Genomic DNA, 16,014 nt, shown 5'->3' on the forward strand with positions numbered 1-16,014 from the left:
AAAATGAAAACATTAAAAATTAGGAAGAAAAAGAGAAATAATTAAAAAAAATAAAAATATAATTAATAAATGAGGTTATTAATGTATCAAGGGACTAAAATTAGATTTTGATCTTACTCATGGTTTTAATCTAAAAGTCATCTTTGCCAAGGATTAAAATGAAGTTTTCTATTTTTTTTTTAATTACAATCAATATTTTACACCAGTTCACGCTAAAGAGGGGAAGGAGAGTTTGAACCTGAAATAATGTAGATTGAAGAAAAAGACTCTAACCACCAAAGCAATCTACCACTTTACGGTGGCAAGTTTCTCTTTTATTTTTCATTTGTCATTTGTGCATGGATGGATAATCCTCTAATATATTTTGACACTGTATATATTCAAGTTCATAGAAACAAACAATCGATCCAGAAGAAAATGTTTCAGTTATGGATTGAGATCACGTTTGTCTCCTTTTGTTCTTCTATCAGTTTCACATCTTTTGAAGATATTCATTAAACACACATTCACATTTTTCATCCTTTTCCCACATTGTTAATGTGTGTGCATTCACATTTTTCATCCTTCATTTCACTCATTTTTGTGTGTTATCGGTTACTTGTCATCATTTTGGCTCTTTTTTCATCCTCTTCTCTTATATCTCACTCTCATTTTTATGGGAATTTCTTCAGTAGTACGTAACATTAAATGAGATGATAAAGTAAATGATCGAGATTAAAAATAGAAAGTCTAACTAGTTGTAGAGATAAATCTTATGCCTTAAACACACTAAATGATACGTAGCATTGAAGACGCACCTCACTTTTGTTTATGAATCTGTTTTTTTTTTCTTTTCTTGTTTCATTATTTTCTCTCAATTTAAATGTTTTAGTTCATTAAATCAGATTCAACGGTTTAATTTATGAGTAATGCTAGGTTGAACACAAATTCATACCACATTCGTATATCATCTTATGTGGCAAGTGATGCATACAATCAATATCTCCATAAATAAATTCATTAATAGACGTGACATATGCATATTATTTGCCACATCAGAATGGTACACAAAAATGTTGCAAAAATGTGGTCTTCCTGACATTTTACTTAATTTATAAAGTTGAACATGACTCCTCTTATTTTTCTACCAGTCTTCGCCTTTTATTTTTGAAAAATACTAAATCACATTGGTGTAAGATTTGACGTTGCAAGTGATGTATACATGTTATTAATGAGTTTATTTCATTAATGTTAATTATAATATCATTTGTTGCATTATGTGGTACACCCATGTGATCTAAAAATGTGTTGGGTTAATTACTGGGTTTGAGAAGCTTTGACAATGCCTATATATTCATCACTAGCTAAGGGCAACAAATTTCATCCCAAGTACAAATATTCACTCTCTCTCTCTCTCTCTCTCTCTCTCTCTCTCTCTCTACCATGCCTGCAAGTGCAAGTGCAGGAGTTGTCCCTGATGCCTACGAAGGCAACTCTGTGAATGTGGTGTTGGACAAAGTCCCTGATGACTTCAACTCATTACATGAGTTGCCAGATTCGTATGCATGGACAACCCTCAACGAGCATCCCTCCCTGGAGTCGGACTCCGTCCCCGTCGTCGATCTGAATGACCCAAATTCCCTTCAACTGTTAGGCCATGCATGCAAGACTTGGGGTGTCTTCCAACTCACAAATCATGGCATCCCCCAGTCTCTGGTTCATGCCATGGATTCTGCTGCTCGAAGCCTTTTCTCCCTGCCAGCCCAACAAAAGCTCAAAGTTGCCCGCTCACCGGGTCAAATTTCCGGCTACGGCTTCCATCTCATAGCTGCCTTTTGGGACAAGCAGCAGTGGTCTGAGTGCTTCACTATTGTTGGTTCACCACTTGAACATTATGCGCAACTTTGGCCCCAAGATTACACCAAATTCTGGTACCCCATCACAGTACTCATGACACGTACAACTAACTACTCTTTGTTATTTATAGAGTGATTGTTATTTAGAGACGGGTCCTATCATTGTATATGAAACGTACGTCCATTAGATCATGTGTCAATAAGTATGCATATCCAAAGAGCAATACGCCTTTTAATTTCCCTTTTTTTAAGTGGTTCTTGCTTAATTCGGGTGCACTGACTGACCCAACGTTGAATATTCTCTCTTTTTTCAGTTGCATTACCGAAGAATTTGAGAGAGAGATCAAGAGGCTTGCCTCTAGGCTCATGTGGCTAATGCTTGCCTCGTTAGGAATATCCAAGGACGACGTCGAATGGGATGGTCCAAAAGGTGATGATCAAAATGCATCTGCTGTCTTCCAGTTCAACTCTTACCCGTCTTGTCCGGATCCAGATCGGACCCTAGGCCTTGTTCCCCATACTGATTCGAGCCTCGTGTCCATTGTCCACCAGAGCAACATCGATGGCTTGCAAGTTTTTCGGGAGGGCACCGGTTGGTTCACGATTCAACCAGTTCCCGGTGCTCTGGTGATCAATGTTGGTGACCTCATGAGCATATTATCTAACGGTTTGTACTCGAGTGTCCTCCATCGGGTCTTGGTGAAACGGGCACAACACCGTATATCACTTGTTTACCATTATGGACCGCCGGCAGCCGTCAAAATCGCACCCCTAGCAAAGCTTGTTGGCCCAAGCCACCCTCCCCTCTACCCGCCGGTCACTAATTGGAATGAGTACATTAGTACCAAGGCAAAGCTCAAGGGCAAAGCACTTCCATCACTTCGGCTTTATGATCCTCTTATGAAGTAATGGGTTTGCAAATCTAAATTATCAAGTTTTATTTGGATTAAATAATTGAGGTTTTGCCTCTAATCTGTTTCTTGTCATGCTTTCAAAGATCTTAAGTTGCAGAACTCTATTTGAGATATGCTCAATGGGGTGGATGCATGTATGTTTTCGATATGAAGCTTGTAATGGTTATGTACCCAAATGAATAAAAGGTTAATTAGATTCAGTCCTTGGGTAAGATTTGGATTTCCATTAACTCTTAAAGGAAGATCGATGAAAATTAACCAAAATAGGCTACTAGAAAATTAACCAAAATAGACTACTAGAAAATTAAAATATGACTGGGACATATGGTCAAGGGACTAAAATCAATATTTGATTTTGACCTTATACCTGAGATTTCAACCGGAAAAAAAAAAAAACAAAAGTTACACTGGTTAATCCAAAATTGACTTTATTCGAGAGTTCATTTGATTTGTGAAAGCATCTTTCAAAAGTAACATAAAGACATTTTAAAAGTTGTTGGGAGAGTTTATTATTTTTAAAATAAGCATGATATTTTATTTTTATCAAACAATGTGTTGCTTATTTTTAATGAAAAAACGTTATACCAAATAGGACGTTAGATTCACGAATATACCATTTTCTTAAAATAAAAAAATAAAAAAGTTGGTGTTGGGTGTGTGGAATTTATCCAAAAATAAAAGTAAAAAGCACAAATTAAGGATTTTAACTAATCAGAAAACCAACTAGTACTATTTTATTTGTAAGTGAGAAATTTCAAATTCAACTCACATGATGTTAATGACTATCATATTTGTAGTAAAGTCGATACCTAATTATCCAAAAGACGTAACTAACACATTCACCCTTCAATTTTACAATAGAAACAACCTTAAAATGTTTAGCCCACTAAGCCGATATTGTGAATAGCTCAGTGAGTTAGCGCACCTGAAACCACTTTGTTTCCAAAATATGTACCAAAGACATTTTTTGATAGATGATCAGAACATTTTAATGAGGTTTTTATTTTCTTCATAGATGACGATAACCATGCAGTGTGCATGATATCATGTATTTTTTATGATCCAAATATAAAGAAAGAGTTGCATACAAGGAATTTGCGGAGGATAATTTCAGTTTTTATTTTGTATTTAGACAATTCCTTCTTGATCATTCAGAGTCATAAAACTTGAAGGAAAGCTTTTGGTTTTACTTTTCATAACTAGATCCCTACAACATTTTCCATTTAGACCCCTACAACTTCATATCTTCGTTGTATGGGTGGCTCAATCTGTCGTTTATCCCACAATGTGAGATGATGGAGTAATATCGAAGCTCAGAACGGATGAACAGATAAACAAACCGATTGAATGACCTCGTGAGAGCTGTGAGAATGGTCTGCGACCCCAGGACTCACTAGATCTTCAATTGTCGCTCGACATGATATGGATAAACACAAGAGTAACCTAAATTTTTTTTAGTTGTTTATATATCTATATGAGAAGAAATTAAGATAGGGGTATTGTTTTAAGGGTTCTTTAGATATAGACCCTTGAAACTCCTATTTTTCAAATAAAAACTCATCTAAATTTAAACATTCAAATAAAACCCAAATTTCAAATAGCCTACCATGTAGACAAATATATGACCAACTATTACAATACAATTACAACTTATGCCATAGAATCCTAATTTGGTCAATAAATTTATTACTCATCCTAATTATGATGAGCAATTAAATCCATATGGATATTTTACCTTTCTTGTATCATAAATATTAGCAACATATATAAATTAATTTACCAAATTTAAAAGAGAAAGACAATCTTGCACGGAAAAAATAATATTGTTTGAATTATGTAATTACCTACATACAAATTAATTTACCTACTTATAAAATATTATACTAATAAACCTGCATTTTGAATCATGTAATTACCTACATACAAACATGATACTAATTTACCAACATTTAAATTAATTTACCTACTTATAAAATATTATATTAATTTACCTACATTTAAATTAATTTACCTACTTATTAATATTATACTAATTTACCTACTTATTAATATTATACTAATTTACCTACATTTAAATTAATTTACCTATTCCAAAAAAAAAAAAAAATAGTGATATTAGATAATGTTCGAATGTTGTGGGTTTGTGCTTGTAGGCAATTAAATAAACTTTTAATCTAATGCACATAAATCATGTAGGTAAATTAGACCATTTTGAAAGTAAACTAGACCCTTAAATTTTGGTTTGATGTAATAGGTAAATTAGACTATTTTGTAGGTAAGAATTGTGCGGAACATATAGCTTTTGTTTTGTGTATTAGGGATTGGAATATTAGCCGAAGCTGTTTTATGTTTATTGTTGTGTTGGTAGCTAAATTAACTTATATATGTAATGCACAAAATTATGAAATTAGTATTATTATTTTTCAATTGGCACGTTATAACAATTTGAAAGTTAATGCATTGAATATACAATGAATGACATGAATTATTTTGTTAAATATATAAAATTAATTAAATGGATATAACAAGTAACTGATCCAAAAACCCCATCCAAGTATTAATAGGGGTAGTTTAGGCATTCGAAAAATACACAATTTGAAAAGTCAAACTTAATTAAAGAATTTGTTTAATTGGAGGGTAGTCAATGGGCTTTATTTAAGAAAACAAAAGGAGATGGTTTTAGTAGAGGAAAATATAGTTTCAAGGGGTAATATCAAATTTTCAGTTGTTTTAATTTAAATCTAGTTCTATGAAAATTTTAGGTAAAATATCTTGAAGGAGGGTGGAGAGTTGAAATGTTTGAAATAACCTTGAAACAAGTCAATTGAATTTCGAAGGGCATGATCTAGTGATTTCTTCTTCGTTCACTTCTGTGTTTACTAATTCACATGAATCGAAATTAAATCAATGTGATTACTAAAATGCTCATGTTATAGCAATCTATTGTATATGCTGATTATTTATTTATTTATTTTTAATAAAACTTTATTTTATTTTAACTTTACGAAAAACTTTGATTCTTTGATTTTTTTTTTTTTTTTTGACTTTTTTTTTTTAAAGAGAGAACATAATTTGGTGTTGGGTTAACGCAAATGGCAACCGTAAAATTTCAGAAATAAGTGAGGTATAATGGGAAGGAAAAATCCATTTCAATTTCTTAAATAACCCGGAATTCAGTTACCACCAAATTAAAGGGAATCCAATTCCTCCAAATTTTGGAGTTGAATTTCAAAATTCATTTGAGTCGCACCATATTTTTTATTCTCCAATATTTATAAACAACGGGGTATCCTAATCAGAATTTAATTCAACTTTTTTTATTTATTAAAATTAACTTAACGTAAACGTGACATTAAGAGTGTTTTATATATATTTCCACATTTCTCTCTCTTATTCCTACTTCTAGAAAGTGACGAGAATATGCACATGCCAGATAAAAGAATATAATCATCACATGATAAAAAGAACACAATCTTACAAAAGAACAAAGAAAATTATAATGGATAATCATCAAATGAAGGACCTTATTTGGAAAAGAAAAGAATCATCAAATGAAGGGAATATTTGTGTTGTACATGGTCACCTCCAAGAACATTAAATAATTATTCAGAAAATGAAAAACCATACCTAATCTATGAACATCACCATTTTTACTGACAAAAGAGAATATTTGTGTTATACACGGTCAACTAGGGATCCGGCATATTGACAGATAAACCGTTCAATCTGATCAATTCAACTGGCGTAGCTTTAGATTGGGTCAGATATAATTTTAGAAAATTTGAATTTTGGGAGAAACACACACCCCCCCCCCCCCCCCCCCCCCCCGGCGCCCGCTCAATTCAAATCTGTTTAGCCATTTAGTCTCTGAAGATAGTTGAGTTCAAGATAGTTCGGTGCAATAAAAGTACCTAAGAGCTCATTTGACAACTCAGAATGTACTAACTAATAATCGAACATTTGATATAGTATCGGACTAATATCAGACTATTAATACTGTATTGATATTACATCGGATAAGAAGATTATTATTTTTTAAAGAAAAAATTGATGATAAATGAAAAAAAAAAAAGGTTAAAAAAGACAAATTTCAAAAACTCATGGAAGATAAAATGGAGAAAAAAGAAGATAACTAAATAATAATAATTAAAAAAATTGTTACACACCGACAGAAAACCCAGAAAAGAGAAAGAAACCAAACCAGGCAGCGGCCCAGCACTCACCGTTGCCACCATACCATTGAAATCAAAAGCTCAATTCCACCTCTCCTCGCAATCACTGCTACCAGATTCCATGATCTCCAATTCTCCATGGTTTCTAATCCATTGAAATAAAAAATTCAGATGAAATTTCCCGATTTTGAATTTAATTACCTCACAACAAAAAAAAAAATTCATTAATTACTCCCAAAATCCAGATGAAATTGTCTCAATTATCGATCCGCCATCATGGGTGTGAAAACAAAGACGACGAGACTGCTGAGCGGCGCGATTGTAGCCAGAAGCAGTCAAGTTCAAGGGATTTCAAGATCTTTTTTTGGTGTGTTGGTCGGCAGGATGTCATGGGCTGGGTTTAATTTGCCAGTCGGAAAGCTAGAGAATTCTTGTTGGGTCGGAGAAGAAACAGGAAGGCACAAACAAATTCTTCAACTGAAATGTGCAGACGAGTTCGCGAGAGAAGGAAACCCAACTAGTAATACAGGTCTTTTGGACAGTATTATTAAGCGGGCATACACCGTACAAAGTAAGTGAAACCGGTTAAACAATTCGGTGGCTACTTAATACGGGAGAGCACCAAATGAGTAGATCCATATTATTAAGGAGACGGATTCTCTACCTTCTAATTTTTTTATCTTTCCATGCTCTTCTATTTGAACGGTTACGATTAAGTTACGTCAACATTTTATATTGATTTTTTTTATAGAGATAATAAGACAAAAAGTAATGTGTGAGAGGAGGAGATTGAAGAGGATGAGAATAGGAGGGTAGAGAATCCTCCTCTTATTATTAATCTTATCCGGTTCCTTATGCAAGTCGCTAAACGGGCCTAAGTTGATTAACTAGATTTTATTTTTGGAAACTTTAACAAAAAGCTTCCGGTACTGTTTATTTTGACGAAACCCATATTTTTATACTAAAAAATCAATTATGGTACTATTCATTTTACTCTTTATTTTGTTATTATCATTAAAACTTAAAATTTTCAAATCATTTTCATTAGTTTTCTTTTTATCTTTCCTCGTTAGTTATGTCATGTGTGGGATTTTTTTATTTGGTTGTTTTCCAGGCTTGTGGACATTTCTTGCCCAGTATGGATTTGTTTCTTAGGCTTGCATGAAGCTCAACACGTAAACCCGTCCACCCCAACCACGTAGCGGTTTGGTGGATTCGTTTACCTATATTCTTTGGTGAAAATGGTTTGTAAAAATGTCTACTTGAGCCTAGCTGACCGTCTAGCGGGCTGAGGCTCGAGAAAATTTTAATTATAACCGGAATACGGATGGTACATCACGTGTTTTTATATAAGTAGTGAAAAAGTTTAATTTTTAAGTTATTAACTTTTTAAGACACATATCTCACTATTTGTATAGTGACACGTAGTGTACCACTTCGTGTGCAGATCACACTTCAAAATCTCTCTTAAGGCTCAATCTGAACCGAATCATGTTCACCCATATGTCTAACCGTGATTGACACGCAGTAATCAAATTAAATTAAAGAAAAAGAAAACATACAAGATATTCGACATTCCTCAAATAAGACAAGCTTGCTGTCATTATTGGCCAAATATATACATGCACGCAACTTTCTTTACACGACGGCCCTACGCGAGACATACAGAGGTTTTCTCCTTTCTACATTTGTGCATGCATAAGACATTTTAACTACAATGACACTTTGTTCGCTTTCTACATGCATTAGCCTTATATGCCCATAATATGTATATAATATATATATATATATATATTTTTTGCCATAAGAAAATAAGAGAATGAAATGATAGACTACATTTTTACCACATTTTTATTAGAGATGTTGTACAAATGTAATATGAAAATGTAGTAAGAATACCATTTTTGCAAAGGGAGAGGAGAACTTTAGAGCGTAGTTTTTTTTTTTTTTTTCTTTTGAACAAGCTATATTATCAACATAAGCGGTTGTGAAAATAGACTAAGTCTCTCAATAAACAAGTCCACTCTTTTCTTTATTTTAATTTAAAATAAACATATCGTTTTTATTAAAAAAAATATTGTGATATTAATTGTTCAGGATTTATAACATATATCATATATGATATAGCTGTTTTTTTTTTTTTTTTTTTCCCAGTTTAAGAAAAAATTGAGAAATTTATCATAGTTATTACGGGAGCTGGAGCTACAGGAAAGGAGACAAAATGGAAATAAAAGGATCCTGCGGTCAAACTCCGACACCCACACCCCACGCACATTTCTAATTCACTTAAATACAATAATTTAATGCTAATCTCCAGCTTAATTAATCTAAATGGATTCCAATCACGAGCAGCCCTTCCTTCCTTCTAGAATATTTGAAAATAAACAAGTAGAAGAAAAGAAGAAGAGGAAGAAGGACAAGGACTTCTGTAACATTATTTGAATTTTGATTACTTTTGCTGTCGCCACCCGTTACGACTTGTTCTTCTTCCACATTTATTGTATTAGCCGGCTTCCTCCTTCCTCCTCAGACTCCGTAATGCCTCTCCCTTTGACCTTTTACATTTCTTTATCCTCCATTTCCAAATCCATCACACCTTTCCTTCAACCGCCATTGTTGTTGTCTGCAATTCCTCTCTTTCCTCTGATATGTTAACCCACTAAGCTCAACCCAAACAGTCTCTCTCTCTCTCTCTCCCCTAACTTTCTGTATTAATTTGGATGGACAGTTCTTGCATGTTTAGCTGACTCTACTGGATTATTCACTCGCGTTCTTTTCTGGGCTCATTTGTTTTCCAGATTTCGTTGATGTTCTTGTGAAATATTGGGACTTTGGTCGGATTCGATATCTGGGTATTTCGTGGATATTGTTGACTGAATGCTGGTCGGAGAGGCCTCTGTGATCTGAATCTTGTTCGGATCATGACCTCGAAGCGGCCTCTACTGATCCCATCTCCAAGAACCCCCAATACCCAACACCTCCCTGCTCTACCCGTCTATTCCGATATCGCAAATCCCACTTCCGGTGGCACTGGATCGTTTTCCGGCATGGATTCCAGAAACCCAGCTGCAGCTGACAATTCCATCAACGTTGAACCCCCCACCTTCAAATCTTCCCCCCAAAGAAGCGTTTCTTCCTCCCAAAGAAGCGTTTCTTCCTCCCAAAGAAGCGTTGTTGAACCCCCCACCTTCAAATCTTCCTCCCAAAGAAGCGTTTCTTCCTCCCGAAGAAGCGTTGTTGAACCCCCCACCTTCAAATCTTCATCCCAAGGAAGCGTTGTTGAACCCCCCACCTTCAAATCTTCATCCCAAGGAAGCGTTGTTGAACCCCCCACCTTCAAATCTTCCTCCCAAAGAAGCGTCTCTTCCCTTCAATCCAAGGCTTCCGGCAACAATTCTGTTCGGGAAAGCATTTCTTCCCTTCAATCCAAGAATTCGGGCAACAATTCTGTTCGGGAAGTGAGTTTCGGCGATCTCGAATCGAAGCCAGTGCGGTATGGATCGAGAGGAGCTGATTCGGAAGCGCTCAGCTTGTCCCAGAAGGATCTGAACGAGGAGGATGCAAGGGTTGTTTATATAGATGATCTTGCTAAGACAAATGAGAGGTTCGAGTATTCTGGTAATTCAATTAGGACGGCAAAGTACTCAGTTTTTACATTTTTGCCTAGAAATTTGTTTGAACAGTTTCATAGGGTAGCGTACATATATTTTCTTGTGATTGCCGTGCTCAATCAGCTCCCCCAGCTGGCGGTTTTTGGCCGCGGAGTTTCCATTTTGCCACTGGCATTTGTGTTGCTTGTTACTGCTGTTAAGGATGGCTTCGAGGACTATAGGCGGCATCGGTCTGATAGAATTGAGAACAATCGTCTGGCATCAGTTTTGGTTGGTAATCAGTTCCAGTCGAAAAAATGGAAGGATGTTCGAGTTGGTGAAATCATCAAAATTCAAGCAAGTGAGGCTATACCTTGTGATATGGTACTGCTTTCGACAAGTGATCCAACTGGGGTTGCTTATGTGCAGACAATCAATTTAGATGGGGAATCAAATTTGAAGACACGGTATGCAAAACAAGAAACCCTCTCCAAGATGCCTGATAAGGAGAAGATTACAGGGTTGATTAAGTGTGAAAATCCCAACAGGAACATATACGGATTTCACGCATTCGTGGAAATTGATGGGAAGAGATTGTCACTGGGACCCTCTAACATTATACTTCGAGGGTGTGAGCTTAAGAATACTCATTGGGTAATTGGAGTTGCTGTATATGTCGGTCGTGAGACCAAAGTTATGCTCAATAGCTCTGGAGCCCCATCCAAGAGGAGTCGCCTTGAGACCCGTATGAACTTTGAGATCATTTTGCTCTCCGGGTTTCTTGTCGCTTTGTGTACAGTTGTCTCATTCTGTGCTGCGGTTTGGTTGAGACACAACAATGATGAGTTGGATGACATACTTTTCTACAGGAAGCAGGACTACTCCAAAGGGAAAGTGGATGATTATAACTATTATGGATGGGGCTTGGAGATTCTTTTCACGTTCCTTATGTCTGTCATTGTGTTCCAGATCATGATCCCCATCTCATTGTACATTTCTATGGAGCTTGTCCGGGTGGGTCAGGCTTACTTCATGATCAGGGATGGTCAAATGTATGATGAGTCCTCTGATTCAAGATTTCAGTGCAGAGCTTTGAATATCAATGAAGATTTAGGACAAATTAAGTATGTATTCTCAGACAAAACTGGTACGCTGACAGAGAATAAAATGGAATTTCAATGTGCAAGCATTTGGGGAGTAGATTATAATGGTGGGAGAAGTAGTCCGGAGCAAGTGGGGTACTCTGTCGAAGGTAATAAATGTTTTTCTTTTGATTATGTTTTCTTCTGATTATTACTTCCAATTGTTTTACCAGTCTACAAATTCTTATTTTTCTTGTTCGTATCAGTTGATGGGAAGATTTTGAGGCCAAAGATGAAGGTGAAGGCTGACCCAGATCTTCAGCAATTACTCAGAAGTGGAAAGGACACAAATGAGGGCAAACATGTGTACGAGTTCTTCCTTGCATTGGCAGCTTGTAATACCATTGTGCCTCTTGTTGTAGACACGTCTGATCCAAATGGGGGATTATTGGATTACCAAGGGGAGTCGCCAGATGAACAAGCATTGGTTTATGCTGCTGCCGCCTATGGTTTTATGCTTATTGAACGAACCTCTGGTCATATAGTTATCGATATCCAAGGGGATAGGCAAAGGTAATTTCACAGTGTCCTTAATTAATTTATATATGGATACTTCTGACTTTGAGTAATCATGCTTGTGTAATCCCTATGATTACAATCTAGTGATATTAATACTGAACTTCCTTTTGAGAAATAAAGATTTTTCATTTCTCGTTCATAACTTACCAATCCTGGGCATTGCAGGTTCAACGTCTTGGGTTTGCATGAGTTTGATAGTGATCGGAAGAGAATGTCGGTTATATTGGGGTGCCCTGATAAGACCATCAAAGTCTTTGTAAAAGGTGCTGACACAACCATGTTCAGTGTAATAGACAAACGATTGAACTTGGATATAATACGAGCAACAGAAGCCCATATTCATGCTTACTCCTCTTTGGGTTTGAGAACACTTGTTGTGGGCATGAGAGAACTGAGTGCTACAAAATTCGAGCAGTGGCACTCATCTTTTGAGGAAGCAAGCACTGCTTTAATTGGTAGGGCTGCTCTACTTCGCAAGGTTGCTGGCAACATAGAAAACAATCTCATTATACTAGGTGCCTCTGGCATTGAAGACAAACTCCAACTGGGGGTGCCTGAAGCGATAGACTCTCTAAGAACAGCAGGGGTTCAGGTATGGGTTTTGACAGGGGACAAGCAAGAAACTGCCATATCAATCGGCTACTCATCAAAGCTTCTAACAAGAAGAATGACACAGATTATAATTAACAGTAGCTCCAGGGATTCATGTCGACGGAGTTTAGAGGATGCCATACTAAAATCTAGGAAGCTCATGACGGTGTCTGCAGATACACAAACCGACAGAGGAAGCTCTGGACATGGTGGAACTCAGGTAGCTTTAATCATTGATGGTACCAGCCTTGTGTATATTCTTGACAGTGAACTTGAGGAAAAGGTAATTGCTTTTAGACCTACCTATTTAGTTTTCTAAATATCTAGACAATTCCATTTGCCTTTTTTATTTTATTGTGAGATATTGTCTTATATGCTGGTCTAAAATATTTATACCGCAGCTCTTTGAATTAGCAAGTTACTGTACTGTGGTGCTTTGTTGCCGAGTGGCTCCATTACAAAAAGCTGGAATTGTAGCCCTTGTGAAGAACAGGACGGCTGATATGACACTTGCCATTGGGGATGGTAAGCACTATTCTGTTTATTTCACTTGTGTAGATATGTTTCCAATACCAGAATCAGTATCTTATGCCCACTCTCATTAACATTTGGTGTTGACAGTAGGAAGTTCTTTTGTTATATTGATAGGTGCTAATGACGTTTCAATGATCCAAATGGCTGATGTGGGAGTTGGCATCAGTGGCCAAGAAGGTCGGCAAGCTGTCATGTCATCAGATTTTGCAATGGGGCAGTTCAGATTCTTAGTTCCCCTTTTATTGGTACATGGGCATTGGAATTACCAGCGGATGGGCTATATGATATTATACAATTTCTACAGGAATGCAGTGTTTGTTCTTATTTTGTTTTGGTGAGTAATTCTTCATCGGATAAATTCTCAGTTACACTCTGTGGTTGTTCGGCAGATTTCAGTTGCTTTCCTTGAGCCTGAACTTTGTCTTGGACTCTTTGTTTTTCTTTTAAAAGAATTAAAAAATAAAAAAAAATAAAGAAACAAAATACTAGGGAGAGGATTATTCATGGTTGTCTAGGTCTGAAATCAGTGTCATTGAGAGGAAAAAATCTCTGGCTTCCATTATAATTCATCATCTAATTTCAAGCTAGAAATGTTGTGGAAATGAAGTTTGAACTTGATGCTAAAAGTTTGAAGCTGGTCAGATTCAAAGTAGGTCTCTATGTCAGAGTGTAATGCGTTCCAAATTATAATTGACGTTTAGATCATGCTGTGAGTTTTATTTTATCTTTTCCAAAGGGAGGAGTAAATGGAGCCAACCAGTAAAGGAAAATAAAGGAGAAGAATCTGTATGAAGTCTTGCTTATTGTTGTAGCTGATTATATTTTGTGGTCTGTGTAGGTACGTGCTCTTCACTTGTTTTAGTTTGACAACTGCAATCACCGACTGGAGCAGCATGTTGTATTCTATAATCTACACGGCAGTACCTACAATTGTTGTCGGGATTCTTGACAAGGACCTAAGCAGAAGGACCCTTCTAGATTATCCTCAGCTATACGGAGCTGGTCAGAGACAAGAATGCTACAACTCAAAATTATTTTGGTTAACGGTTGTTGACACATTTTGGCAAAGTCTGGCTGTCTTCTTTATCCCTCTCTTTGCATATTGGGGCAGCAGCATTGATAGATCAAGTATAGGGGATCTTTGGACGCTTGCAGTGGTAATTTTGGTTAATTTGCATTTGGCTATGGATGTTATCCGGTGGAATTGGATTACACATGCAGCCATTTGGGGATCTATAATTGCAACTTGGATTTGTGTCTTTGTCATCGATGCTATACCTTCACTGGTTGGATACTGGTATGCCCTCTAATCTTGTAGTATTGCGTGTATATCTTAATTTTTGCACAAACATAATTGCATCTAGCTTGTTTAAACTACGACACCCTATAGGAAGCAGCGGCAAGCATTTATGTTGCATTTCATGTCATGCAATGATCAAAGATTGAATATCATGATATATAGGTCCCCTCAAACTCGTTGACTTATCCAATTAGTGTAAATCCAATAATTCGCCATACCGAGGCAAATAAAGAACACAAAACTGGATAGTTGTCTCATGATTGCTTACTATTTTCAACAAATAATTAAATGCAAGTGTTTCTTTGCATGGGAGGCCACAGTTTATTTATCCCAAATAATAATGTAGGATAACTTCATGCTCATGGTAGAACATGACATTACTTATGAATGCTAACGAGTATATTGTGCTTTGAGAAGCTCTACACATGCATTTCTGAAGTTTTCTATTATAGATGTCACTTGCATTGGTATATGCTAATCTTTGCAACTCCAATTCTATTTGACAGGGCCATTTTTCATGTCATAAAGACTGCATCGTTTTGGTTATGTTTGTTGGCAATCATCATAGCTGCAATGGCTCCACGCTTTGTTGTAAAGTTTTTGTATCAGTACTATAGACCTAGTGATGTTCAGATTGCAAGAGAACTTGAGAAGTTTGGCAATCCAAGTGCGTCAAGGCCTGCACAAATAGAAATGAACGCGATCTTGGACCTGCCGAGGAGATGAGAAGGTGATGTTACTGCTTTCGGCATCTCTTCTCATTTTTTCTTTGTAAAAATGGAATTCTTTAGGCTGCTTCAGAGTATCTCTGTCTTAGTTGCCTCATTGTTCATTGTTTGCTATCCAAAGGATAGAGTTTGTAACTTTGTAGTGCTAGCCTTATATTTTGTTTTGTTGTACCTCAGAAGATGCATTCAGTGTAAATAGTGACAGTTATTGTAAGAATGCTAAACATAACGGAAAGAAAATACCTTTTTTCAACTCTGAAAAGTGGGACTTTCTGTCACCTCATGTTTTTAACATAATTTTCGTGCCAATATTATAAAATACTATGCCAAAAACATAAGATGGCGGACAGTCCATAGAGATTGGAGAGTCCTACTTTGAGAGTCTTCTTAGCATTTATCTACCTTGTTATTATAAAGAGAGTTAGAAACAATGAGTGTCTGGATAACAAAACTTATGCTTACAATCGCATTAAGAATTAAAGTTATTAAACTATGACCGAAGACATAAATGAAATATTTTGAAAGGGTTGTGGTTATAATCATGACAGTACTAAGGATTGTGCATGTTGCATAATGTTTGGATTTTAACCTGACACCCTGAATTCAATAATTGGTGATGTGTATGATATTTCCTATTTTTCAATATCTGTATACAGGTATGAGTTTGGCTGTATGATAACAGGAATAGT

The 16,014-nt window shown here is 36.1% G+C and overlaps 2 protein-coding genes and 1 long non-coding RNA gene across 4 annotated transcripts; 2 read left to right on the forward strand and 1 right to left on the reverse strand.

Annotated features, from left to right (window-relative positions):
* The first annotated feature begins 819 nt into the window (after nt 1-819).
* On the forward strand, nt 820-2,949 carry LOC137746458 (gibberellin 3-beta-dioxygenase 1-like). Its single transcript, XM_068486471.2, has 2 exons — nt 820-1,910; nt 2,150-2,949. The coding sequence occupies exons 1-2, from the start codon at nt 1,423-1,425 to the stop codon at nt 2,742-2,744; spliced, it is 1,083 nt and encodes a 360-aa protein (XP_068342572.1). The 5' UTR covers nt 820-1,422; the 3' UTR covers nt 2,745-2,949.
* Nucleotides 2,950-9,087: 6,138 nt separating this feature from the next.
* Nucleotides 9,088-10,333, reverse strand: LOC148698374 (uncharacterized). The gene is made up of 2 exons (XR_015954497.1): nt 10,214-10,333; nt 9,088-10,171 (listed from the first exon to the last, which is right to left on the reverse strand). It is a non-coding gene; the product is annotated as an uncharacterized LOC148698374 (long non-coding RNA).
* LOC137746663 (phospholipid-transporting ATPase 1) lies at nt 9,843-15,587 on the forward strand. Of its 2 annotated transcripts, XM_088682064.1 has the most exons (8): nt 9,843-10,171; nt 10,214-11,763; nt 11,860-12,166; nt 12,338-13,046; nt 13,165-13,288; nt 13,412-13,631; nt 14,136-14,594; nt 15,104-15,587. In XM_088682064.1, the coding sequence occupies exons 1-8, from the start codon at nt 9,843-9,845 to the stop codon at nt 15,321-15,323; spliced, it is 3,918 nt and encodes a 1,305-aa protein (XP_088538190.1). In that variant the 3' UTR covers nt 15,324-15,587. The 2 variants fall into 2 exon arrangements, with proteins under 2 accessions (XP_088538190.1, XP_068342766.1); XM_068486665.2 differs by having other exon boundaries at nt 9,843-11,763.
* Nucleotides 15,588-16,014: the final 427 nt, after the last annotated feature.

This window comes from Pyrus communis, chromosome 2 (genome assembly GCF_041283825.1).
Source record: "Pyrus communis isolate YQ-2024b chromosome 2, ASM4128382v1, whole genome shotgun sequence".
In the NCBI taxonomy this organism is placed as follows: domain Eukaryota; kingdom Viridiplantae; phylum Streptophyta; class Magnoliopsida; order Rosales; family Rosaceae; genus Pyrus; species Pyrus communis.

Bases quoted from the DNA above. Each gene is read 5' to 3' on its own strand.
- LOC137746663 (XM_068486665.2), top strand. From the start codon at position 9,843: ATGACCTCGAAGCGGCCTCTACTGATCCCATCTCCAAGAACCCCCAAT. The intron at 13,047-13,164 runs GTAATTGCTTTT...TTTATACCGCAG, and splicing joins ACAGTGAACTTGAGGAAAAG to CTCTTTGAATTAGCAAGTTA. The intron at 14,595-15,103 runs GTATGCCCTCTA...TCTATTTGACAG, and splicing joins CCTTCACTGGTTGGATACTG to GGCCATTTTTCATGTCATAA.
- LOC137746458 (XM_068486471.2), top strand. From the start codon at position 1,423: ATGCCTGCAAGTGCAAGTGCAGGAGTTGTCCCTGATGCCTACGAAGGC. The intron at 1,911-2,149 runs GTACCCCATCAC...CTCTTTTTTCAG, and splicing joins CAAGATTACACCAAATTCTG to TTGCATTACCGAAGAATTTG.